General features: G+C 48.1%; 1 protein-coding gene across 2 annotated transcripts in view; it reads left to right on the top strand.

The window, feature by feature from the left end:
• Window positions 1–25,408, top strand: part of MYO18B (myosin XVIIIB) — a 246,725-nt gene that overhangs the window by 193,892 nt on the left and 27,425 nt on the right. For both annotated transcript variants that reach the window (XM_035017247.1, XM_035017246.1), the window contains exon 40: window positions 15,621–15,751. In XM_035017247.1, coding sequence (XP_034873138.1) covers window positions 15,621–15,751 — 131 coding nt within the window. The remainder of the gene's footprint in view (window positions 1–15,620; window positions 15,752–25,408) is intronic.

Consider the following 25,408-nt stretch of genomic DNA (forward strand, 5'->3'; position numbering starts at 1 on the left):
CATCATCACTACCATGATTATCATCATGACCACCATGACCACCACCATCATCATCACTACCATGATTATCATCATGACCATCACCACCACCATCATCATCATCACTATCATCATCATCACCCCAAGAATGAGACCCAGAGCAGACAGCACCTCAGAGACCCTTTGAGAGCAGGCCAACTCTGAGTTTCAGAACAGAAGTGGAAGCCTAGGCCAGTGGTTGGATGATTTCCAGTTTGACAATTCTGAGAAACTTGTCCCCCATGTGCCGTCCTCCCTTGTAACCGTGGGTTCATGGATGCCTCCTTATTTCTGTTCAGTGTCCTGGGCACTGGCTTCATTGGAATTCTGCCCTTTCCCCAGCCTTGCCTTGGCTGCATTCCAGGTAAATGATGCAGAGCCCATACTGCCGCTAGTCACCTCGGCCGCCCGCTCAGATAATTAGAATCAACACATCCATTTCCCTAACGGCATTCTCATCTTCCCCCCCGAAAAGTTTTCAAATAGAAAAAGAAAGGCAAAAACAAGCTACATCTGTTCTTGTTTAGGCAATTTGCAGCTCTCCACAGCTGACATCCACCCAGCTGGGCAGCAGAGCTAGGTTTCCCGTATGTTTTTGGTGGGAGATGACGTGGTCGATGCTGTTATTAAGTTTGGCAGTGATTTGGAGACAAAGCGTCCCGCTGGAGAGAGGCTTATAAACAAATACTCATGGGGGGAATCCTTTAGGCTCCAGCCTTGGCTGGTGGGTGGAGAGAAAAAAAGAAGACTGATGTCACTTCTCAGCAAACAAAAAGAAAGGAATTCAGGAAAGAAGATGGCTTTCACCTCTTCCTGAGAGCCTGGCAAAACCTCCCGAGGTTGTGCCCAGGTAGCAATTGGATGCTCTTTGCCAGGGATCAGCAAATGTTTTCTGTAAAGGGCCAGGGAGTAAATATTTTAGACTTTGCAGCCTATACACTTTGTCACAAAACTCTGCACATTGTTATGCAAAAGCAGCCAAAAATAGTACACGAATGAATGGGCATGTGTGTTCCAATAAAAGTTTATTTAAAAAAAAAAAACAGTGGGCCACATTTGGCCCACAGGCTGTGGTTTGCTGACTCCTGTTCTAAGCTCTATTAGTAGGAAAAGTGGAATAGGAGACAGATGGCAGAGCTAAACCTAAATCCTGGCTCTAGCCTTTCCAGACTATGGGGCATGTCACCTATCTTCTCTGAGTCTTAGCTTCCTCATCTATAAAATGGGTTATAAGGTAGTCAGGAGATTAAAGAGTGTCTTGCACATTTGAAAGGGAAATAAATAATAGGTCTCCCTAGTATCCACTTCCTCACCCCTGCTAAAAAACGTGCAGGAGTAAAGAAGGCTGCCTGAAGGCTTTCCTTTGGCCCCAGCCACGGTGATGGGTTCTGTGACACACATGTTTTTGTAGCTCATTTGAAAGTGTATCCACTCTCAGTTTCCCAAGGATGGTCCTGCTGTCATCTGTTTCTACCAGAGCCCTCCCACCCCCAAATGCCTTCCCTGGCTCAGCCCACCCCACGTTCATCATAAAGCACTGCCTTGGCTGGAAAACCCCAAGTATATGCATCTACAGTCTGTGTACACACTTCCGTTGTTAGAGGGAGCAGTTTACATTGTGGCTTAATGTCGGGCCATCATGAAAGACTCTAAAGTCAAGGATACTGCATTTAGAGTCTAATAATTATGTTTGCATTTTAGCTGCTATGATTTTCAGACGGGATCTTCGGGAGAATTCCGACATTTTTGTGATGATGCTAATAGTTAAGACGTACTTAACCAGAGGGGGAAAAAGATTGCTCTTCATAGAAAAAGTATAAGTAGAACCTTGATTTGTGATCCCATGGGTTGTTGTTGTTGTTTTCCATTATGGATTTTAGCTGGAGGTTGATTTTCTTTTAAGATTTTATTTATTTATTTGAGAGAGAGAGCAAGCAGGAGCAGAGAGGAGAGGCGGAGGGAGAGGGAGAAACAGGCTCCCCACTGACCAGGGAGCTCTATGTGGGGCTCGATCCCAGGACCCCAGGATAATGCTCTGAGCCAAAGGTAGACACTTAACCGACTGAGCCACCCAGGCGCCCCTGGAGGTTGATTTTAAGTTGGGTTGTATATAGTTCATATTTACTTTTTTTTTATGGTTATTATTTATGTAACAGCCTACCATTTATGCCTTATGTTAGCTAATTCTCCCAAATTCCCTGTGACCTACTACCTGCTTTTCAAAGCGTGATTCACAGACCAGCAGCCATGGCTGCAGAAATGCTGACTCCCAGGCCCCACTCCACACCTTTGAGTCATGACCTGCACATTAGCAAGACTCTCAGGAGATGCATGTGGACACAGGAGTCCTGATGTAGACACTGCATCGTGGCTATATTACAGATGGGGAGACAGGGGCTAGGAGAGATGAGAGACAGCGTTTCTTCCCAGCCACACTCTAACCACACAGTCAGCTACCCTATTTAGCTTATGGTTCCTGCCTCTGTACTAGGGATGTTGTTACTCTGCTTCTATACCCTTTTTCCCCAGCTACACCATGTACTTCCTCCTGTTAGGCATCACTTTCTTCCTGACTCTGCCATTGTGGGGCCCAAAAGTTAACCACACATCCGGTAGGTGCTCAAATATCTTCTGCCCAGTTGAGTTGACTCCATGAATCATTTGCATATGCAAAACTGAGAGCCTGCGATTTTAAAAACTGAGGGTGGGGGCTGCCAGTAGTAATCAGTAGGGTTTCTTGGGCACATCTGCCGTTCAGTACTTTGAGTCTTTAGAATATAGAATAATAACACCTCTTGGAAGGTTAGAATCATAGAAACTTTGAACCCAAGGGCTCTTAGAAACTTGGAGTTTCTCTTGTTTTCTCTCCAGCAGTCAGGACAGGTGAAGCACGGTGGTTTCCCAGATGTTCAGATTCTTTTCTTTTCTTCTTCTTTTTTTAAAATTTTTGTAAAAGTAATCTTTACGCCCAATGTGGGGCTTGAACTCCTGACCCCGAGATCAAGAGTCAGCCGGGCACCCCTAGATTATTTTCTATCTCACTACAACATATATGAATCCTCTGGAGTGGTGCTGTCCAATGTGGTAGCCACCCGCCTCATGGAGCTATTTAAATGTAAGTTAATTAAAATTAAATACAATTAGGAATTCAGCTGCTCACTTTGCACTGGCCACATATCAAATGCTCAATAGCCACCTATTGGTGGACCGCAGGTGTAATCTCATGCCAACATAACCATTTGGTGTGTAATCTGAATTCTCCCCCTTTGTTCCCATCTTATTCCCAGTTCCTCCCAGGCTTCTTCCCCAGGATGGAGCCGCCCAGGCCACATGCCACTTGCTTTCTGATTCCCTCTTCATGCACTTATGGCTCTTCTCGTTGCCATAAGGAGGGGGAGTGCAGTACGTCCCCTGTCTAGCCTCTGGGGGCCGTGGCTAACATGTTTCCCCGGCACTGGGAGAGAGGCAAAGAACCACGTGCCTGCACCGAGAAGGGCCAGTGAGGCCTGCCTTCCAGTGCCGGCAGCCCCCACGAGCCAAGCCCCTCAATGAGAGGCTCGAGCTGACTCTGAGAGCCGGGGAGGGCAGGATGGATGGAGCTGGCAAGAGCCAGTGGGTCCCAGCTGCGAGGTGGATTTGATGAAGCTGTTCATCCGAGAGGCACATGCCACTGGGCCATAACCTTGAGATGTGGAGGGCACGAGAGAGAGAGCACACCGCCTAGGAGTTGTTTTTCTTTCCCGCTGAGTCAATAAATGAATAAATGGACCATGAGTGGCCAAGTGGCTGATACAATTTTAGACTCCATCAAAAGGAAGATCACAAAAGTGTATGGAGGGAGCTTCCCCGGGGTCTGTGTTCCCCTGCTGGGAGCCCGGGCTTCCTAATGTTATAGTCTGGGAGGCATCTCAAAGGAGGAGGGGGCAGTCTGGAAACATTTACTGCCTGTCTGCTACAGGGCCGACACGGGGCAAAGTGCTTTCCATGCTCTCCATGATTTGTCTAATTAAAGCTGCACTTTCGACCTTATGAGTGAGGTAATATTTTTTCCTCTATTTTACACAATTTTTTAAAAAAAGCTTAGAGAGATGAAGTGACTTGCCCAAGGCTAAAGAAGTAGGAAAGATGAGCACTGGGACATGTAATCAGTCTCCTGGACTCTGAAATGTAAGCTCCTGATCCCAATGCTGGCATTTCTCGAACGAACGTCACGTGCACGCAGATCACCTGGGGATGTGGTTAAAATGCAGATCCTGCATCAGCAGATCTGGGACAGGGCCTGAGCATCTGCATTCCTAACCAGCAACCAAGTGATGCTGCCGGCCCAAGCACCTCCCTTGGGGTGGCTGGCACTGTATTATACTCTCTCCTTATTCCAGACCCCCTGAAGTCATGGAAGGGGGAGGTTGATTTTTTTAAGATGAGGTACACAGCAAGAAGTGGTTTGTTCAGGATTCAAATTCACATCTGTCTCATTCAGAGTCTGTGTCTTTTCCAAAGTGATGTCTCCTGCCTGCCCTTCTGCCTTCAGCTTGGCTTTCAGCTGTATTGGATTTTGCCACTCAGGGAATATTTTGCAGTATCTGGAGACGTTTCTGATGGCACAACTTGGGGACAGGGTTGCTGCTGGTATCTACCGGGTCGAGGCCAAGGATGCTGATGTTCATCCTGAAATGCATAGGACAGCCACATTCCTCGCACCCCGAGCAAAGAATGATCTCCCTCCCCATGTCCATGTCAATTGTCAATTGATGTCAATACGTCAATAACGTCAGTAACACTTCTTTCTAGCAGAGTCCTCTTCAGTCCAGACAGCAAAAATCCACCCAGAACCCCTGTCTGGAGGCCACATCGTGCCCTTGAATTAGAGGAGTCAGTGAAAACTTGAAACTATCCCCCACCCCCAAAAGTAGCACAAGGAAATGAGAGTCATAACAACCAACCAAACAAACAAAAAAAAGCCAACTTCCCAATCAATAAGTGCAACTTTCCGCTACTTCAAGATGAGGCCAGGGTGTTGGCGTCTCTGGAACATCCTCTTGCCTCAGCAGATGGAAGCCAATCAAGTCCGGAAATCATTGCCTTAATCTCTGGTCATTATCATGCCTGGCTGCACGCTGTTTATCAGAATCTTTAGCTGTTAATGTCACACGCACTGTTTTCTCTGACGGTAGCTCCCACCTCCACCCATTTCTCAGCCAGACGGCATTGACCGTGGTCCAAGCGCGGGGAGGGCCAGGATCTGGCATTGATCACCAGTACCCACGGCTCCGGTCCACGTCCTGCCTGATCACTTCTTGAGCGGGGGGATGCGTCTAAGAACACAAGACGATTAATGAAGGTTGATGTACCTGGGAGGGTCTGTTTCTGTTTACTCGGGCTCATGTGTGATGGTTCTTGGGCTTGTTGGGAACGCTGGCTGGGGCTTTAGTCGTTGCGAAGAGATCGGATGTGCCTGAAGAGAAGTGGATCTCTGGAGAGGGGAAGAGGCTGTGCGATAAATAATGATCTCGTGTGCATGCAGCTCTTCACAGTTTACGAAGCACATGGACGTGATCGGGGCCTCACAACGGTCTCGACTGCAGACAGGGAGGGACTGATGCCCTCTGCGGAGGGGGCAGACACTAAAATGGGGTCCTGGCTGCTGGGGAGTCAGGGCGGAGGTGGGACCCGCGTCCAGCTCTCAGGGCTGGTGTGTTTCTCAATCTCACTGCTGTGCAGTCTCTCCCTGGCTGGGAGCACCTGTTGGGGTACAATCATTTCAGTCACTGCTGGCCTGGATGACTTTATTTGGGGGGCCGTGTTCCTGGACTCATAGTCAGTGTCTGTAATCCTGAGCCAAGGCCCCCCTGGGATGCTCCGGACACATAAAGATGCTAACATAAAGATGCTAACAAGGACGAGACTTAACCTGAGGGTAGGTGGGGTGGGGGTTAGCATGTTGGCAATAATGATTTTATGTGATTCTTCAGCATGTTTGCATGACTCATGAGCTGATGGTGAGGAAATGGGACAAAGAGGAGCATATTTTGGTGGAGAAGGGGACAAGGGGGATTTGGGGGACCAGGTCTGGGGCTTTAAATCAGTACGGCTAGTGGGGTGCAGGGTTGAGTGGCCTGGATGCCTAAATGAGGAGCACGAGAGGGCCAGGGGAGGTGGGGGGGAATGTGAGAAAGCATCACAATAGCAGAGCCCCTGTCAACCTGTCACACTTCACAGGCTGTCACCCGGCCGTTCTGGGAACAAGAAAGAGGGCTGATGTTTATGGAGTACTTGCTACATTGTATGCAGTATGGCAAGCACCTTCCACCCGTGAGCCCCCAGCTAGTCCCACAGCACAGCCATGCTGAAGTCATTCCCACTTTATAGATGAGGAAACTGAGGGTAGGGTAGGTGGGGGACAAGACTGGCCTGGGGTCAGACTGTAGGTGATGGAGAAGACATCATGGAGGAAGTGACTATGAAATGGGTCTTGAAGGATGAGTAGGAGTTCACTTGTCGACAGGGAAGAGCATTCCAGATGGAGAAACAGTAGATGCAAAAGCACAGAGGCAGGAAGGAATGTGGCATGTCTGGGAGCTCTAAGACCATGGGAGTTCCCAAGAAGTGGGGTGTAGAGCGTGGGCAGGAGAAAGAGAAGAACCTCAGAAGGTGGGCTGGGGGACTATGAAGGGCTCTCTAGGCTTAACCACACAGTTTGGACTGTGAGAAATGAGGAACAGGAGCCTTTTAAGCAGGAAAGGACATTATCAGATTACAGAGATTCTCCCTTGGGTGATTTCTGGGAGACAGTACGGACAGGGGGCTGGGTGGAAGAGAGGGACAGCAGTTTAAGACAGCAAGAGAACGCTTAGGGGATGATGATGGACACCATCTCTAGGACCATGAATAGAGAGCAGAAGAAAGATGCAGGAGATTAGCCCATTGTATCGATGAGCTACTTGAGGCCCAGAGTAGGGACCTGGGGGTATGGGATAAATCGTTCTCACGCTACCCTCTCTGGGTACAGAACCCAGTGGACATCTGAGAAATTTCAAAGTCCAGTTTCCCTATTTCTGCAATCACATGGACTAGTGGGCTGAGAAGACATATGAGCTTCATTTCCATTTAAATTGAATAAGACATGTCAAAGGTGGCTTGGTGATTACCACCCTGAACAATGGCTCTCTGATGCGGGAAGGATAGAGTCGGTGTATGTAGTACAGATAATTTTTGCATTGGAGACTTAATTATGTTGATATAATTATTCCTCTGTCAGGAAAATTGGGTGGCACAGATATGTCATATTTGCATTTGAGCAGAAAAAATGAAATGCCTCCTTCTTTTTTTTTTTTTTTTTCCAGGAAGCAATTGGGTGGGTGACTCTGGGGAGTCAGGGCTGGGGTGTTTGGAAGTTCACTCCAGGTCAGGATGGCTGTCTGTGGCCGGCAGGGCTTTGTGAAGGCCCTGCAGGTGTCAGCCTTGAGAGAGGTGGGCAGTCCTTCTTTGCCCCGGTATAAAGGGTATAAAGATACTGCATTAGAAGTCCCAGCCTGGGGGGCAGTTTTAGGGCTGGGAAAGCTCTGAGCTCTGAATAGCTAGAGCTGGAAGGAAGTTTAGAGAGTTGGGTTTATTTTATTTTATTTCACTTTATTCTATTCTATTCTGTTCTATTTAAATTTGAATTTAATTTAACTTGCAAACCTTGTGATTCACTCATAGCAAGTTGCACCCTCCTGCCTCGAAGCCTGATCACCTCCCTCCCCCTGGCTGTCCCCTTCCCATTGGTCTGAGAGAACCTCAACCACATTCCTTGTACAGGGGTCTAGGGCCTGTCCGAGGAGTCTGTGCCCCCTTGCCACTCCCCACCCATTGGGGGAAACTCAGGACCACAAGAATCACAAAGCCCCCTCCTCATCATTGGCACCGTGGCACCATTAATTGCTCAAGTGGTGGGGGCCGGGGGTTTAGGCAAAAATGGCTCATGATCCAAAGTGTGTGAAACAGAAATAGTAAAGAGAGGAGCTCACTTTCCAGCGGAGAGAGGACCTAGGTTCTAGTTCTGCCTCGGTCACCCAGGGAGTGGCCCAGCAACCTCGGCCAGGCGGCCTCCTGCTCTGGCCTGGTATATGGTGTGTGTCCAGGGCTGCATCAGTGATGTGTGCAAGCGCATGGCCAGTACGCACAGCTAGACCTTCCGCAGGCCAGATCTTCACCAGCTCGATGTTGAACAGCCCAAGCTGCCTAAAATGTTAATTTTCCAGAATGCTGTAAGAGCCTTCAGGTGATAGCTGGGGGCATTTTAAAACAGTTAGGAAAACGGGCAGGGAGAAGGAGGGCTGCAAGCAGGTGTCTGGAGTCCCAAGCTCTTCTTTCTCAAGATAATGGGCAGTCCTGGGCAAGCCAGACTGGTGAGATGGGGATCCCGGGCTTCCCTGCTTGTCTGCATGGCTAACTCCATTCTGCCTTTAACATAAAACCGTTTTATCTGAATGGGTGTTATATAGATGTATCTAGACACACGTGTGGAAATGAACACAGGATGGAACTACACCAACTTGGTCATTAAGAGTAACAGACTTAAGGGCAATTTTTAATGGGGTTTTTTTTGCCACTTTATTTTCTAAATTCTCCATAGGGAACCCTGTTGGAACTAGAAAAGAAAAGCAATGGCGTTTCAAAGAAAAAGAAAAGATCAGATGGTGTTATATCCATGTGCTAGGGCTGCCGGATCAAAGTGCCCCACACTGAGTGGCTTAGAAAAACAGAATTGTTTCCCAGCTCTGGAGGCCAGAAGTCTGAAATCAGGGTGTTGGCAGGGCTGTGCTCCCCCATAGCTATTGGAGAAGGAAGGGCTCCATGCATCTCTCTTAGCTTCTGGTGGTTTGCTGGCTATCTGTGATGTTCGTTGGCTTGGAGATGCATCATTGCAATCTCCTGTCTACACGTGGCGCCTCTCCCTGTGTGTCTTCATGTGGTTTTGCCTCTGTGCCTCTGTGTCTTTTTCCAAATTTCTCTTCTTTTTATAAGGACGCCGGTCATATTGACTTAGGGCCCACTGATAAACTTATTTTGATTTGACTACCTCTGTAAAGACCCGGTCTCCAAATACAGTAACATTCTGGGGTACTGGGGATTAGTATTTCAACTTATTTTGAGAGGCGGGGGGGACACAATTCAACCTATAAACAGATGTGTTTCTAGAAATGGGAGGAAGTTCAGGATGGCTATGGTGTTTTCCTTTGTGGGTGGTAGAGTCCATTGAGATGGGGCCTATACGTGAAGAACGGCCAGTGTTACTGTGTTCGTCAGCTTCCAAGATGGTGCCCGATGATCCCCCACCTCTCGAATTCACCTCCCTGCATAGCCTCCTCCCATATTGTACCAGACTTGGTCTGTGTGACCAACAGATGGTCAGTAGTGAGGATACAGGAGGCATGTCCAGGAGGGTTGAGTAAATTGTGGCAGTGTTGGGAGTTGGGGTTGATGATGGTAGATGGACCACTGGATGAAGTGCTTAGCTTGGGGATGCCTGGGTGGCTCAGTTGGTTAAGCGTCTGCCTTTGGCTCAGGTCATGATCCTGAAGTTCCAGGTTCGAGCCCCGCATCAGGCTCCCTGCTCAGCAGGGAAGCCTGCTTCTCCCTCCTTCTCCCTCTGCTCCAACCCCCACTCATGCTCTTTGTCTCTCTCACACACAAATAAATAAATAAAATCTTTAAATAAAAAAAAGAAGTGCTTAGCTTGATAGCTCATACAGTGGACTCTGGGCCCTAGAATGCCTGGGTCTATGCAGTGATCGATTGGACATGCCTGCCACTGGTGTAGTAAAAAGGGTGGGAGGAGTTGTCAGGTATTGACTGACCCTTTGGAAATAGGCAGGCCTGAGCTTGGATCTGTGTGTCACTTACTGGCTGTGTAACTTTGGGATCTTTGATGAGTCTCTCTGTGTCTCTTAACCACATGATAAACATAGAATCAAACAATTAATTTGCAGGAGGGTTATGAAGAAAGGACCTTGCATAGTGATGACCACCTTCTCCCTAGTCCCTTTTTTGTTGAAGGTTGGGCTCTTTTGTCATCTTAAATAAGAGAATCGAATGCATAATCTTGGGTGTTCTACTGGGTACACCAAGTCTTTCCTTTCCCAGATTGAGACTGAACACTCATGTTAGTGCTTGCTCCATTGCCAATATGGCCTTGAACTCTGGCCAGGACACAGTTCACAGGGCTTTTTATTCCCCCACAGCTCACTTCTCCCAGGCAAGTGACCCTGGGACAATTTGAATGAAACAGTGGCAGTTCCTCATCATCTCCTCATTTCTTTCTGGGCAAACTGCCCCTACCTCTGGAGACACAAGCATCCTTGGATAAAGCAGGAGCGATTAGAGGCAAAGTAGAAAAGAGCTGTGGGCTGGGGTCAGGACACCTGGGTCTGGCTGCAGATCACTGTGTCTTGACTGCACAACCGTGGGCAAGTGATTTGACCTTTTTGAGGCTCAGTCTGTTCATCTGTAAAATGGGGATAATGAGGCTGCCGTGGGAGGCACTGACCAGGTGGTCCAGGGGATTGTTCCTAACAGGGTAGACAGAAGTAAAATCCTATATTTTTTTAACTTTCTGATCAGGAAAGTCATTCATATCCTTTGCAGAAGGTCTGGACAAGTATAAAAAGGGAAACAAAAATCACCTGATATCTCACCACTCAGAGATAATAACACTGCTATTACTTTGTTGTAATGTTCTTGAGTTACTTTTATGTTTTTGTATTGCACTTGACTGAGGGCTTATAAAGACCATGTGAGATGAGACATTTCATACATTTAGCAGAGGACCTGCCCATGTGAGAAAATAGAAATAAATATATTCATGTAATAATTTAATAAATATCAATTAAGTAGAGGTGCGTGTCAGACCAGGACTGTTCATGCATATGTATCTGAATAGATGCACGTGCACACATGTTCATGTGTATTTATATGTATTTATACTAGCAAATGTATTTGTGTGTAAGGTTTTTTTTAGTGCTGGCCTCTGTAACATGAAGTTTCTATATATTTTTAGTGAATCAGAAGAAAATGGCAAAGTGAGTTTTCATCAGGTTTCGGGGGTGTTTCAGATAGTCTGATCTATAATATGAACTACATGAAATTAATTTTCTCGGGTATACCTCGAAAGGATGGAGAGTCCTGTGCATTTGCAGACAAGAGACCATGGTCCCCTAAAGATGCCCTAGGCAAAGAAAACAAACAGTAGTTTTAAGTATTAGCCTCTAATTGAACATCATAAAAGGAGACGATTTTAATTGTGCAGCCACTAATTATGGTATGAACGACCTCCCACGGGCAGCTCTACGTGGCGTGCTCCAGGGGGAGTAGCTTGGGAGTTTAACAAGGGTTAATGATTCTCTTAAGCAATGCTGGGGAGGTCAGAAGTATACACACTACTTTCGCTGTATTTATCTCTGTATGCATGGTGTGTATTATGTATGCATTCGTGAATGTAATACCCAGGTCCCTCCTTCATTCACCATGTATAGTCATGCAGTGCCACCATTCATTCGATCCCCAAATATAGATTGAGTGCTTGCTATGTTCTAAACACCAGCAATACAGAGAGATTAGGTCCCTGTAAGAATGTAAGCCCCAGAGAAGTTGGGACTTTATCAGCATGACCTGTGTGTAGGTTGGTGCTGGCACATAGTAGGTGCTCAATAGATGTTTATTGAGTGACTGAATGGCATATGAATATATGTCTACATGTAATGAACATATAATATATATAGTACTATGTTGCGTGTCATTACAATGGGTATATCACCATTACTGTAGTTATAGATTAACATGGGAATATGATGTATTTATTAGTGGGTTTCTGCTGTATACATCTTACTATCTGAATAGTTTCATATCCTAATTTCTCCCCCAACTTCTGCATGCTTCAAGTCTCTAAAGAGAGAATAACAGAGGAGACCAGCTTCACACGTGGCCTCAGAACGCAACCCTGTTTGCATATGGCAGCCCTGATTCAAACCCAAGCATTGTTAGTCACATGTCTCGAGGGTGGAAGAAAGCCCCAGACTCCCAGATCGGAGAGCGGGCACCTCCCTTGTGTCCCCTTCTCCTTGTGGACCTCCTCTGTGTTGCCTGAGCTGTCTCTGGCCAGGGCCTTGTTTGGTCTGCCCCAGGGACAGTTTGGGGCACCATATGCATTCCCCTAATGACTTGGTCTCTGCAATCAGCAGACTTTGCTTTTCAAGTTGAAGCAGAAAAGGTTAGCTGATTGCTGATTGCACAGACTTTAGATTTCCCCAATCCATCTCCTTGAGGTGTTCCTACTGGACCTGATCTGAGTCCCCTGGGCCCCGTCCTTGGTCCATACACCCTCATCTATGGATGGTGTTCTTGCTCACAGCTCTCCTCTAATTAACTCATCCCCTACGCTGCCCTTGGTTGCATCCATGTCTTTCCTCTGAGGGGCACTGAAAAACCCTTGGAGCCAGAGTCCTTATTCGCCTGTGACCTTGGCAAACCTCAGTGATACACCACTTCTCACCCTAGTTGCTCCTCACTCTCCTCTGAAGAAATGACATGGTAGCAATGGTGGCCAAGCCTTTCCTCTCTGGCGGTCAGAGAGGTTGAGTAACTTGCTATGGGTCACACAGCCAGTAAGGGCCAGAGCTGGGATTTGAACCCAGGCACGCTACTTTGTCTTTCACAATATTACAGATTTGACTTGTCTCAGGCCCCCCTTTCCTCTGCCCCTCTGCTTCGTCCCAGCCCAGAGCCAACCATCCCTGAGACACAGTGCCTGTCCCCGGTGGTCCTGTCCTCTGCCCAGCAGGCAGCTCCATGAGGGCTAAGACTTTAGGCCCTTGTTGCTGTCTCTGCATGACATTGCATGGGCAAAGCTCCCCCAGGCACAACTGGGAGGGGACAATGGTGCTCTTTTCTCATCCCTGGGCTCAGGAGGCATAAAGAGTTGTTACCCAAGAACCCAAGATCCGAGCTCTGTGCTCTCCCGGCCGCGTGGCAGAGCTGCTCTGCTCTCGCTTTCTTCAGCTCTGAAATAAACATTCACGCATGCCTAAAACGGCCCGGACTTGAACTTCGGCCAGCATCTCCGTGTCTTACAAAGACACAGGTGCCCCGTCTCCTGGGAGACCGTGGTCAATTCTGTCGCCCTAGGAAGGAGCTGAGCTCAGACAAGTGCTCCTCTAAGCTACTGGGGATTTTGCACCCAGCCATTTTTCTAGGTGTCTTTAGGAGCTGACATGCCAGTGTCCAGAGGCAAGCGCCTCCCCAGCCATCCCCCGGTGTGTGTTATTTCCTGTGACAGCCCACTGGCCTCCTGCCCCGGGGGCCCCGCCTTGGACCAGCTCTCACCTTGTCAGCACCAAGATGAGGATTTCACAGCTGGTAACCTCAATCAGCCAGAGCACACTCTGCCAGCTCCTCGTCACCCCCTGCCTCTCTCCACGCTGCTGATTCTCGGCTCCACTCAGCCCTGAGCCTTCTCGCTCTTTGCTCGCTCTCTCTCTCTCATTAAAACTGGGAAACCTCAAAATCAGATGAAAGGCACAGACCCACAATGCCACGAATAGACAAGCCACTCCGCAAGGGAGAGCTGTGCGTGTCCCCGTAATGGGGAGCAGCCCTAGTCCTCCCTGACTTCCGTTGGGGGCTGTGCATACGTTGCCCCAAAAAGATCACTGGCAAGACTGGTCTTTAAATCCAGGCTCTGCATGTTACTGCCCCGAATGACTTCACTGGCCTCCACTTCTTCATCTGCAACAGAAAGAAAACAAGCCCAGGTTGCACAGATAGGGATTTAAATGGGCAGCTGGGAATGGCACTTAGATCTGACCCTAAATCTTTATATTTTCACCCTTCCACACTCTCGGCAGTTGGTATATGTGTGTTCCTTAAAGCAACAGTTAACAGGGGCGCCTCGGTGGCTCAGTCAGTTAAGCGTCGGACTCTTGATCTCAGCCCAGGTCTTGATCTCAGGGTCGTGAATTCAAGCCCCGTCTTGGGCTCCATGCTGAACGTGGAGCCTACTTTAAAATAAATAAATAAAAACAGTCAACAAGTAATCCTTACATAATTAGAACGGCTTAAAAGAAAAATTGTATCCATAATCCCCCCCTTCTTCCTCATCTATAAATATCACCAGCTTCCTAAGTGTTTTTCCAATTGTATGTGTGTTATTTGCAGATAGATAGGGGCATGATATTTCCTGTTCTATTCCGTTTGCTTAACATTATTCCACAGAAGCATTCCACGCTGCTGCAATCCTTACTTCAAATGTTAATGTCTGCCTAATGGCATCAAAGAGACACGCTGTGATCCCCCTAAGTATTCCCAGTTGCTGGATGATGAGGCTGCTTTCAGCTTCTCCCTGTCCTCCATCCCACCACTCCAAGCATCCTCTGGTACAGACCTTACTCTGCCTTTTGATTGCTTCCCTGTAGGATTAATTCCCAGCAGGTGGGATTCTAGGTTTAAGCCGAGGTTTCTCAGACTGGGCACTACGGACATTTGGGTGAGGCCATTCTCCTTGGAGGGGGCCGTCCTGTGCATTGTAGGATGTCGGGCACCATTCCTGCCTCTACCTGTAGCACACCCCGCCCCCCGACAAACTGTGACAACAAAAAATGTCTCTAGGCATTGCTCAGTGTCTCCTGGGCTGGGGAGGGGGGACTGGCAAAATCACCCTCAGTTGATAATCATTGTGATAAAGGGTGGGGGTGATGACATATGCTGCAAATGGAAATCAGAGATTTTCCAGAGTCTGGACAGAGTCCAATTAGGACAAGATCAGAGGAGAGAGGGATGAAACCTCAGAGGGTAGTCAGAAGCACCAAGCTGGAGTGCCAACACCACCATTAAGCCTTTGCTTCCCCGGGCCTCAGTGTCTCATCTACAAAATGGGAGTAATAATAGTGACCCATCTGCCAAGCTTTCGAGCCGTGAGGGAGGTCATCAGGGTAAGACGCTCAACACAGTGCCAGGTACAGAAAGATCTCAGTAAATGGCAGTGACCTGTTTGCTCTGGGAGGAGCCCTCTGGCTTGTCCATCTTTGCCTTTGCTGCCTCTGAGGATTCAAAGTTGGGGGAGTCGGCATGCAGAGTTAAAAGGGAACCATTCTTGTCTGCCTCCCCCCCACACCCAACTGATCTCCCGCTCCAGATCCATCTGTGAGGCAGACGAAGCTTCCAGAACCAGCCTCTGTGACTGTTCTGGGAAACAGTAATTGGTCCGTACATTTACTCATCCATCCAAGGTGTACTTCCTGGCGCAAAGTGGGTGGTGCAGGTTCAGAGCATAGCTCTGGGGTCAGACACACTGGGCTGAGACCTCCCAGTGTGGGCGAGGGAGCTCTGTCTGTGGGCCATGCCCTCCTGGCCCCCAAAACATCCATATCCTCTATAAAATTCAAAGCATCTGTCTGAGGGTCTGTAAGCCCATCTGTATAGAGAGGATACCTCAAGGGGTGCCCACTACATACTAGGTGCTCAGTGAACACTAGGCTCAGCCTAGGGTATGTCTCCTCCCCAGAAGCTCTGGCAGGTGGGTGAGTTCTTGTCCAAGGCCAATGTGTGCTTGTGGTCTCTGCCTCCAGGAGAAGTACGTGGAGGAGCTCGCAGCGGTGAGACAGACCCTCCAGACAGACCTGGAGACGTCCATCCGGCGGATTGCCGACCTGCAGGCAGCCTTAGAGGAGGTGGCGTCCAGCGACAGTGACACGGAGAGGTAACCTACGGGGGCCAGGTGCGGCTGGGTGCAGCAGGTGGACTCTGCCCTGGAGCATTCTACGGTCTTTGGTGGACAGAACTCCCGCTCTTGGGTCTGGGGGCCACATCTGCGGGGAGACCCAGATGTGTTTAGTGGTAGGACGGATAACTGGCTGGCTTGCATGAGGAGGGACAGGACTTTTGGTTCCCCTCTGGTGTCAGCATCTCCTTGTTGCCACTAAAAACACCTAGCCTAGCTCTCCGAGCCTTTGGGGAGGCAGTTGGGGGAGTGCTTGCAAAGTGGGCTGCCGATTGTGATTATGGGCAAGTTACATGTCCGATCTGGGTCCAATTCCCTCACATACAAAGCGGACCTAATACTTTGGACCAACCACAACAAACTGCTCTATTTTGACTTTGGATGTGCAGATTGACCTTTCGTGTGCTCAACCCACTGCCTACCTCGTAGGGTTGTCAGTAAGAGTCAAATGAGGTACCAGATGGACACCACTTAGAACAGTGCCGGGAGTGCACATGAGCTGTCAGGATGTAAGCTGTGTTTGTGCACATAATGGGCATCTCTTCACAGAGGCAAGAGCTGATTCAGAGATACAAGATTAGACAGCTGGTGATGGGCCAGACCACTCAAATTCAATGTCAGGGCTTCTCTCCTTTCTCAGAAGACAGGTTGCTTCCTACCATCTCCACTCAAGTCTCGAGCTGCCACAGGCCATGGGTGGGCTGCTCACCTGGAGGGAGTTTGAGGCATCACAGGTGGGCACATGGGCCCGGGCTGTCCAACCCCTGCAGGTGGCCCATAGTCCTGTTCCCCAGAGCTGCCTTTGTAACCTTGGCATGTTACTTCTCTGGAAACCACAGCTGTCTGTCTGGCTGCAGTTCTCTGTCCCCATCCCACCCTCTGCCATGAAGCCCAGGCAGCAGGGAGAGCATTGCTTTGGTAAGAAACAGCGTGCCTTAACCTAACCTTCAGATGTGGCTCTGTCCCTACACACACCTGCGTGGGCTGCATCGGCCACCGCTCCCTCTTGGTCTTTGTCTCTGTGCGGGATGATTCGTGTTGCAGCCAGAAGAGTCCAATATCAGACCATGAGTGCAACCCTCTCCCACTTCCACGAGGACCCTGAGAGAGGTTCAAGGCCACATAGCAAATTAGCATCGTGCACCGGGTGAGAACCCAGGGCTGCTGAGTTTCCTACCCTAGACCTTTGCCTGTCACACCCCCTTATTAAGGTGAAGAAGGGGCCAGCTGCTGACATGCAAGAGGCGTGGGCTGGAGATGGGCGGTGAGGGAAATAGTGTTGCAAGTTAGCTGTGGGTTAGCCAGTGGGAAGAACGGGTAGAGCTGACCATGCCTGGTCAAGGAAAAAAAGCCTGGAAGGAAACACACCGACATTCTAATACTGATGGAAGGCATTACTGCTGACCTAAATTTGTGTTTTCTTCAAGCTTATATATTCTATAAGCTCTATATATTCTAAAATTTCTGCAGTGAACATACACACACAGCCCTAGCTATACTAGGGTCCTCTTTAGGATATTTTGCTCATATAAGTTATGGACTTTATTTTTTAATTTTTTTTAAGGTAATTCATTTCAGAGAGAGAAAGTGAACAGGGTGGAGGGGCAGGGGGAGAGGGAGAGAGAGAGTCCTAAGCAGACTCTGCACTAAGGGTTGAGCCCAATGTGGGGCTCAATCTCATGACCCTGAGACCACAACCGGAGCTGAAGCCAGAGTCAGTCACTTAACTGACTGAGCCACCCAGGTGCCCCTAAGTTATGGACTTTAGACCCCTGATTTTATAATGTAAACACATCCTTTCCTTGATGCGGTTCTGGGCTGGTCATAAGTTGCTCCGAGATGTGTAACCTCAAACTTTCCCGTGAAGATGTTCATGCTCAGCATCAGTCAGATGGAGACCCAGTGGGCTCTCCATGTCCTTGCCTTTAAACAAAGGGCTTCATCTAAGAAATCTCAGTTTGTGCAAAAATAGCTTCCATGCACAATTCTAAGTACCGCCACCATGCCCTGCTAATTTGCACGGCGACCAAATTTTGGTGAAATGGCAAATACTGGTGTTGCACCTGCTTCCTGGCTCATGATTACATTTAGGATGTCCCGTGTGCCGCCCTCCCTGCAGTCTTATTAGAGTCCTGACAGAACTCACATCTGTAATTATAAACCCTATTTTCAATATTACCCACTTGATGCTGGGGCTGGATCTTCCATTATTAAAGACATTAGCACTTTTGCATTAATTATAGTGAGAATTAATGGTTATATACTAGTATTTTTTTTTAAAACCAATGAGCAAAACTTTGGAACCATTTTTACTTGCATAGCCAGAGAGTGCTTTTCTTTTCCTTTTTTTTTTTAGAGAGAGAGCCCAAGCTGGAAGGGGGAGGGGCAGAGGGAGAGAGAGAAACTTAAGCAGGCTCCATGTTCAGCATGGAGCCTGATGCAGGGCTCGATCCCGCGACCCTGAGATCATGACCTGAGCCAAAACCAAGAGTCAGACATTTAACCGACTGAGCCATCCATGTGCCCAGCTTTTCTTTTTTTTTCTTCAAGTTTTTATTTTAATTCCAGTATTGTTAACATACAGTGTTATATTAGTTTCCAGTGTACAATACCGTGATTGAACGATTCTATACATTATTCAGTGCTCATCATGATAAGTTTACTCTTAATCCCTATTTCAGCCATCCCCCTGCCCTCCTCCCCTCTGGTAGCCATTTGTTCTCTAGAGGTAAGAGTCTGTTTCTTGGTTTGCCTCTCTCTCTTCTTTTTTCCATTTGCCCATTTGTTTTGTTTTTTCAATTCCACATATGAGTGAGATCATATGGTATTTGTCTTTCTTTGGCTGACTTATTTCACTTAGCATAATAATCTCTAGCTCCATCCACATCATTGCAAATGGCAAAATTTCATTCTTTTTGATGGCTGAGTAATATTCCTGTGTGTGTGTGTGTGTGTGTGTGTATGTACTAAATCTTCTTTATCCGTTGTCTACGGATGGACACTTGGGTTACTTCCAGAATTTGGCTACTGTAGATAATGCTGCCATAAACATAGGGGTGCATGTATCCCTTCGAACTGATGTTTTCATATTCTTTGGGTAAATACCCAGGAGGGAGATTACTGGATCATAGGGTAGTTCTAGTTTTAATTTTTTGAGGACCCTCCATACTGTTTTCCAGAGTGGCTGCACCAACAGTGCATGAGGATTCCTTTTTCTCCACATCCTTGCCAACACTTGTTTCTTGTGCTTTCGATTTTGGCCATTGTGACAGGTGTGAGATGATAGCTCATTGCGGTCTTGATTTGCATTTCCTGATGCTGAGTGATGTTGAGCATCTTTTCATGTGTCTGTTGGCCATTTGTATGTCTTCTCTGGAGAAATGTCTGTTCATGTCTTCTGCCTACTTTTAATTGGATTCTTTGTTTTGGGGGTGTTCAGATTGCTTTTCTGATACATGAAAGTTATCAATGAAATAAATGAAAGTTATCAAAATAACAAAATAGGAAAGAGGCAGAGGACCTGTGCTTGGAGGTGTGGATAGAGGCTAGAGAGAAGGTGTGACAGGAGCAGGGAGCGCATTCTCGCCTGGAAAGTGAGGTCCCAGTGGTGGGGTCACAGGGTTACAAGTATCACTCCAGTCTCAGCTCATGGGGGCTCCTCTAGAGCCTTAAAGGGACCCGCCTCACCCTCACCTCTTGGTAGGAGGTACTTTCTCTCTTTCCACTCTGTGCATACCCATCCACCTTTTCTGAGCTCCATACCCTGGATCCCCGGGAATCCCCTCTGAACCCCAGCTTCCTGTCTGCATTTTCGTGATCTTCTGTCCCAGTAGGACTTGGTCCTGACTCTCTGCCCTGTTACTTTGAAAGAGAGGCAGAGCCGAGATTTCACCTGTAGCACAGGAATAGGGGGGAGACCAGGGAGAGAATTGCCCACAAAGAAGTCTCGACACATTTCGAAGAATTTATATTGCACAGACCTTGTTCTCTGGTCACGCTGCAATTAAACTGATTATCAGCAATAAAAGGAAATGCATGCCTTGCTAGGCCACAGAGACGCTGTCCGGAGCAGAGCCCCAGGTCCTACCCCCGGTACCACCCTGTCCTCTTCCCCTCTTAACGGCTCTGCACTGTACTTCCTGCTTAATTGTCTCATCACCTGGGGTACGTCGGCGGTTTGGATGGGAGCCCGAGGGATTTGGCAAGGTACCTCTCCAAACTGAGCTCTCAATTAGGATTCACACCCACCCTGAGGGGAGAGAGAGAGTGTGTGTGTGTGGTGCTTCTGCTGGAGGGAAGGTTCTTTAAGAGGCTTGTTCAAATTATGAAAAGTCGCATTCCCCATGTTGGGAATTAGATCCGAGCGTAACAGGCCTTCCAAGGCTGGAATCGCGGTTATGTGCTCAGAAAGCCAAGTGGCCCGGGCAGCGGCATTTAAACACGTGCCATCCTGCACTCGGGCTCTGTGTTGTGCCTTAGATGGCGGTGTCAGCCTTTGCAGATTAATGGGGAAATGCTTTAAGCTGGTCCCCCGGGGCCCAGAGCACACTCATTACTCATGGAGGGAGGGATGCATCAGCTGACAGCCCCGTCTACTCCTGGCCCAGGGTCTGCAGCTGCTCTGCCTGTCACCTTTCTGGGGGTTTGGGGTGAGGGGAAGGGGGAATGTGTGGAGAGGTCAATGGACAACCTCTGACTCCTAGGTCAGCGGAGAGTGTATCAATTCCAGCTGGCCCGGTCAGAGACGAACGCTCTAGAAAGGTGTCTTCTGTCACTGTGATGCGTGTAAGTTGTATGTTTCTCAACATACCTCCTGTTAACTGGGCTAAAATTAGGCTGCAGTAGGATAAGTAGGAAGATGTGAGGCTCACCACACGTGGCAGTTGCCACGTCATTCTGAGTTGATTTATTTAGCAGCAGGCCCAGGTTCTGGCCAGACTGTAAAGCTTCCTGCTACATAGGAAGGCAGGCTTTGGAACTGCTCACATTCCTTTTCCTAAAACTCCCTACCTTCTAATTTGCACCCTGTGAGCTCCCTCCTGCCCCCTTGAGTAATAAGCATGCCCCAGGCCTGGGGGGAACATTAAAGCATCTCTCCATTATTCTAGAAGGTTGATGCCCCATTCCCAATGACAAAATGGGGCCCTGGTGCAGGATAGCACACGTTTAAATGACATCCCAGAAGCCATCTGGCTTTCCAAGGGTCCTTCCAGCTTGGGAGGCCTGGATACCCAGCTAATGGGGTTCATGGGGAGTCAGGGCTCCAGCCTATTTTATCCACTCTTGCCTTGTGGGAAATGATGGTGATTGGGATGAGAGCTACTCCCTGCTGAGGACTGACTTGGTGCCAGGCTACGCAACCTACTTGTTTTGCAGACGTTGTTCTCACAACTTTTGAGGTTGGTACCCATTTTATGGACCAGGACACTAGAGTCAGAGAAGTCAAGGAGATGGCTTGGGTTCACCCAGCAAGTGATGGGGCCATGATGGTCTCCAGGCCGACCCCACCTCCCACACTTCCAATGAGCAGGCTCTGCTGTCATGTCCCATGGACCCCTTCTTCCCCCTTTCTCTTGCGAAGGTCTTCATTCTCCACCAAGTAGTTAACTGGCCTGTCACGCTGGAGCACATGTGTCCGTCACTGTGACGGGGGCCAGCGCATTCTTGTTACTTCCCAGGCAATGTGTGCATTTAGATTGGAATTTTCTGACAAAGACTCATGCTAAAAGAATACAACAGAAGACATCTAATTAATTACCTTGCCTATCAGCAAGCCCCTGTCCACCAATGCCTGGCACAAGTTCTTTCTTGCCACATGCACCAAAAGTGAGAGAAAGAACCACTGATAGGTCAGGAGACAGGGTTCTGTCCTGGCTGCACCAACCAATAGATCTGGACCAGGTCATCTGTCCTTCCTGGGCCTCTGCTGGCCCAGCCAACACATTAAAATCCTCATCATTGCCACCACCATCATCACCACCGATATTCACCTTCCATGTTTTGTTTTTAAATATTTTATTTATTTATTTATTTGAGAGAGAGAGAGAGAGCATGAGTGGGTGAAGGGCAGAGGGAGGAAGCAGGCTCCCCACTGAGCAGGGAGCCCGATGTGGGACTCGATCCCGAGACTCCAGGATCATGCCCTGAGCTGAAGGCAGACGCTTAACCGACTGAGCCAACCAGGTGCCCTTTCAACTTCCATGTTCAGACAGGAGGTAACAGTAAGAAATAGGCAAACATGGAGCTTGCAGCCCAGAGACTCTTTCTTCATAGGGTAAAAGGGTCAGTGGATTTTGAATTCCCTCTTAAGTGGAATCCCTCCCTTTGTTTTTTACATCAGCACAAACTCCCATAGAAAAGTTTAGCTTAGGATGGAGTGCAGAGATGAAGGTTCAGGGTCAAGTCTCCCTACTCCCTACTCCAGCTCTCTTCCTGAACCCTTGGGAACCCCTGTGAGGTCTCCCATTTGGTTCGATGAGTCCCAGGACCACACAGAAAAAAAAAAAACTGCTTCTGCCTGGAAGCCTTTCCCCTCCCCCCACCTCCAAGGTGTAGACCACTGCAGGGTGAAGCCGTTAAGTGCCTTGTGCAATTTCTCAGACCGTAAAGTTTCCAGAAGCTCTCCTCAACCCAGCCTCTTTATTTTAAACATATTCTGTTTTGTTGAGACCTTCTAAGATGGCGGGTAGTATGGGGCGCAGACCGGACACCCCCCCTTGGCCTGAATGGTAATTGATCAGAAGTTGACAAGCAGAATGCGTAGCAGACCTTGACTTTAACCTCAGCAGTTCTGTGAAAATTCAGTGACATGGGTTCACAGGCGAAAGCAACCAGTGCACAGATTAAAATGCCTATAAAAATATAGGATTATTTTCAATAAGCATCCATACCGGTATCTTTTTATTTCTTATGGCTGGTTCTCCTCCGGAGTCATGGGCTTGGAAGGTACTTATAAGGATTGCTGATAATCTTATGCTCTTACAAGATTGCTTCTTTAGATTCTTCACCATTTTTTCCCCCACATGGTGATAAAGTGTATAATCATCGTTGATACAGCAGTGATGGGTCACGCCTGCTGCCTGCTTATTTCTCATTAAAAAAAACAAACATTGGCTCAGAAAACCCAGTGCTTTCTGTTAAGGCAGAAACCAGCACTGAGCTTAGCTATTGTAATAGTCAGAGTCTGGCAGGAGCCTGAGGCTCGTCCCAAAAGAGGGAGTCTAATAAAGGGACTATTTGCAAAGATATGGGCCCTGTGTAGGGAAGCACCAGGGATGGTACAGCACCCAGGGGCTCGTAGTCATGCCTGGGAGCATATAGGGAGGGCTGCCAGGCAGGAGAAGCTCTGGCTTTTGGTTGAGGGCTGGAGCCAATGCCAGGAGAAGCAGTAGGGAGAATTCTAAGAGAATAAATACTCCAGCTTCCTCTCTTCCTTCCTCCCCTCCAGTGGCCATCTGAGTTCCCTAGTGGCCACACCCAAGGGGAAGTCACGGGGCAGGGAGCCCATGGATGTGACCTGTCTAGATCAGCCTTCGGGGCACACAGCAGGGTGGACAGCATGAAGTGGAGAAGGAATGGAGAGAAGACGTCTTGAAGTAAATGCCTCTTTAGTCTGGGGTGAGGGGAGAGTCCTTTCAGAAGGGGACAGATTTAAATGCTCACTTCAGCCATGGGGGTCACACACATGGAATCGGCAAGGGTAACTAGTGGTCAGGAATGAACACCAGCACGTGTTTTGATTAGTGATCTTCTCCTATAAAGATTTTCCTGGGCTGGGTTCCATTAAAGATTGTTGTTCAGTCAAATGAAGTATGTCAGAGAGAACTTGTTTCCTGCAGAGCTCAAGGCAAGTTGCCTTAGGAGTATGAAGATGTTAGGTTGCCTGGACACCCTCTAGGACCTGTGAGCACAGCCTCTTTTAATCCAGAGTCCTGGAATCCTGGGGTGGGAAATGGGCCTGAAGCACTCCCCCACACAACATGCCCCAAATCCCACCCCTGCTGCAGCCAGGCTTTGCCATTCCTCCCAGCCTGTGGCCATGAGGAAACTTGTTCCGAGTATAACTAAGCCTCTCTATTACGACACACCATTTACAACTCAATGGCTTGGGCCACAGGTGTCTTCAGGTTTTTTGTTTTTTTTTTTTTCTTTCAATCAACATTCTAGAAGATTTAACCTTATTCCCTGGAACGCGTCTGCTTCTGAGGTTGCCTTGTCTACCACATCCTTAGCTTCTCTGGCTTCACTGGAACCAGTGTCCTTAGCCTGGGTCCTGTGTACCAGGAGTTCAAGGGAGTGGTTGTCCAGGCCTGAGGTCTAGATGATACCGTGAATTCTCAGGTATTGGGCTAAAATTTGAGTCAGTGCTTGTTCATTCGGAGAAGCAGAAGTGGAAGTTCTATAGTCTTTATAAAAGATTCTCAGAAATAAGCCTCAGGACTCCTGCTTTAACCACAAGTGCACCCTTTCCAGTGTATATAATCATCAAGTATCTAAGCTGGACCAGGCCTCAGCTCACTGGCCCAAACTCCATTAGTTCACAGATGGGGAAACTGAGATCCCAGGTAGGGAAGGGGGGAGGGGTCAGGCCACCCAGCGAGGCCTCTAGGATTTGGTTGCCTTTTCTCTCCGTCTCTTATTCTATCCACAACCCTTGCCCAGCAGAGCCATAGAAAGACTCAGGACTCTAGCAGGATTAGAGTTTGATCTACTCATGTGGACCGCTTCAGTTCACAAAGTGGTGTTTTTAACTAGTTGGTTTAAAGCTGCATCAACACTTTGTATATAGATCCCCGAGAAGATTCAGGGTCACTCACCAAAGACACTTTTGTCCTATTGTGGGTTTTTTTTTTTTTTATTGGCACCATAGCAAGTGGTTACAAACTTCATGTCTTAAACCAACACAGATTTTATTATCTTATAGTTCTGTCGATTAGAAGCCCAAGGAGGATCTCCCTGGCCTAATTAAGGTGTCAGAAGGGCTGTGTTCCTCCTGGAGCCTCTAGGGGGAGAATGCATTTCCTTCCCTTTTCCCATTGGTGGAGGGTACTAACACACCTTGGCTTGTGATACTTTCATCATCAGAGCCAGCCACAGGGACCTAAGGATCTTGGGATCGAGGATTAGGACATTGACATCTCTGGGGGTTGCTATTCTTCCTCTCCTAGGGTCATTCACAAAAGCTGCTTTCGTGACACTGAAGAAGTCACAGCAGACTTTTCTTTAAAAGCCTGGAGAGTAAGTATGTTAGGCTTTGGGGGCCCTCTGATCTTTCTTGCCACTACTCTGCTATTGTAGAGCAAAAACCGTCATGGGCAAAATGGAAATGAGTCAGTGTGGCTGTGTTTTAATAAAACTTTATTTATAAAAGAAACATCTGTAAATGGATAAAGAAGATGTGGTATATATATACAGTGGAATATTATGCAGCCATCAAAAGGAATGAGATCTTGCCATTTGCAACGACGTGGATGGAACTGGAGGGTATTGTGTTGAGTGAAATAAGTCAAACAGAGAAAGACATGTATCATATGATCTCACTGATATGAGGAATTCTTAATCGCAGGAAACAAACTGGGTGTTGTTGGAGTGGGGGGTGGGGTGGGAGGGATGGGGTGACTGGGTGATAGACACTGG

Source organism: Mirounga leonina, unplaced genomic scaffold (genome assembly GCF_011800145.1).
Source record: "Mirounga leonina isolate KUSES-001 unplaced genomic scaffold, KU_Mleo_1.0 Mir_171, whole genome shotgun sequence".
Taxonomy (NCBI): domain Eukaryota; kingdom Metazoa; phylum Chordata; class Mammalia; order Carnivora; family Phocidae; genus Mirounga; species Mirounga leonina.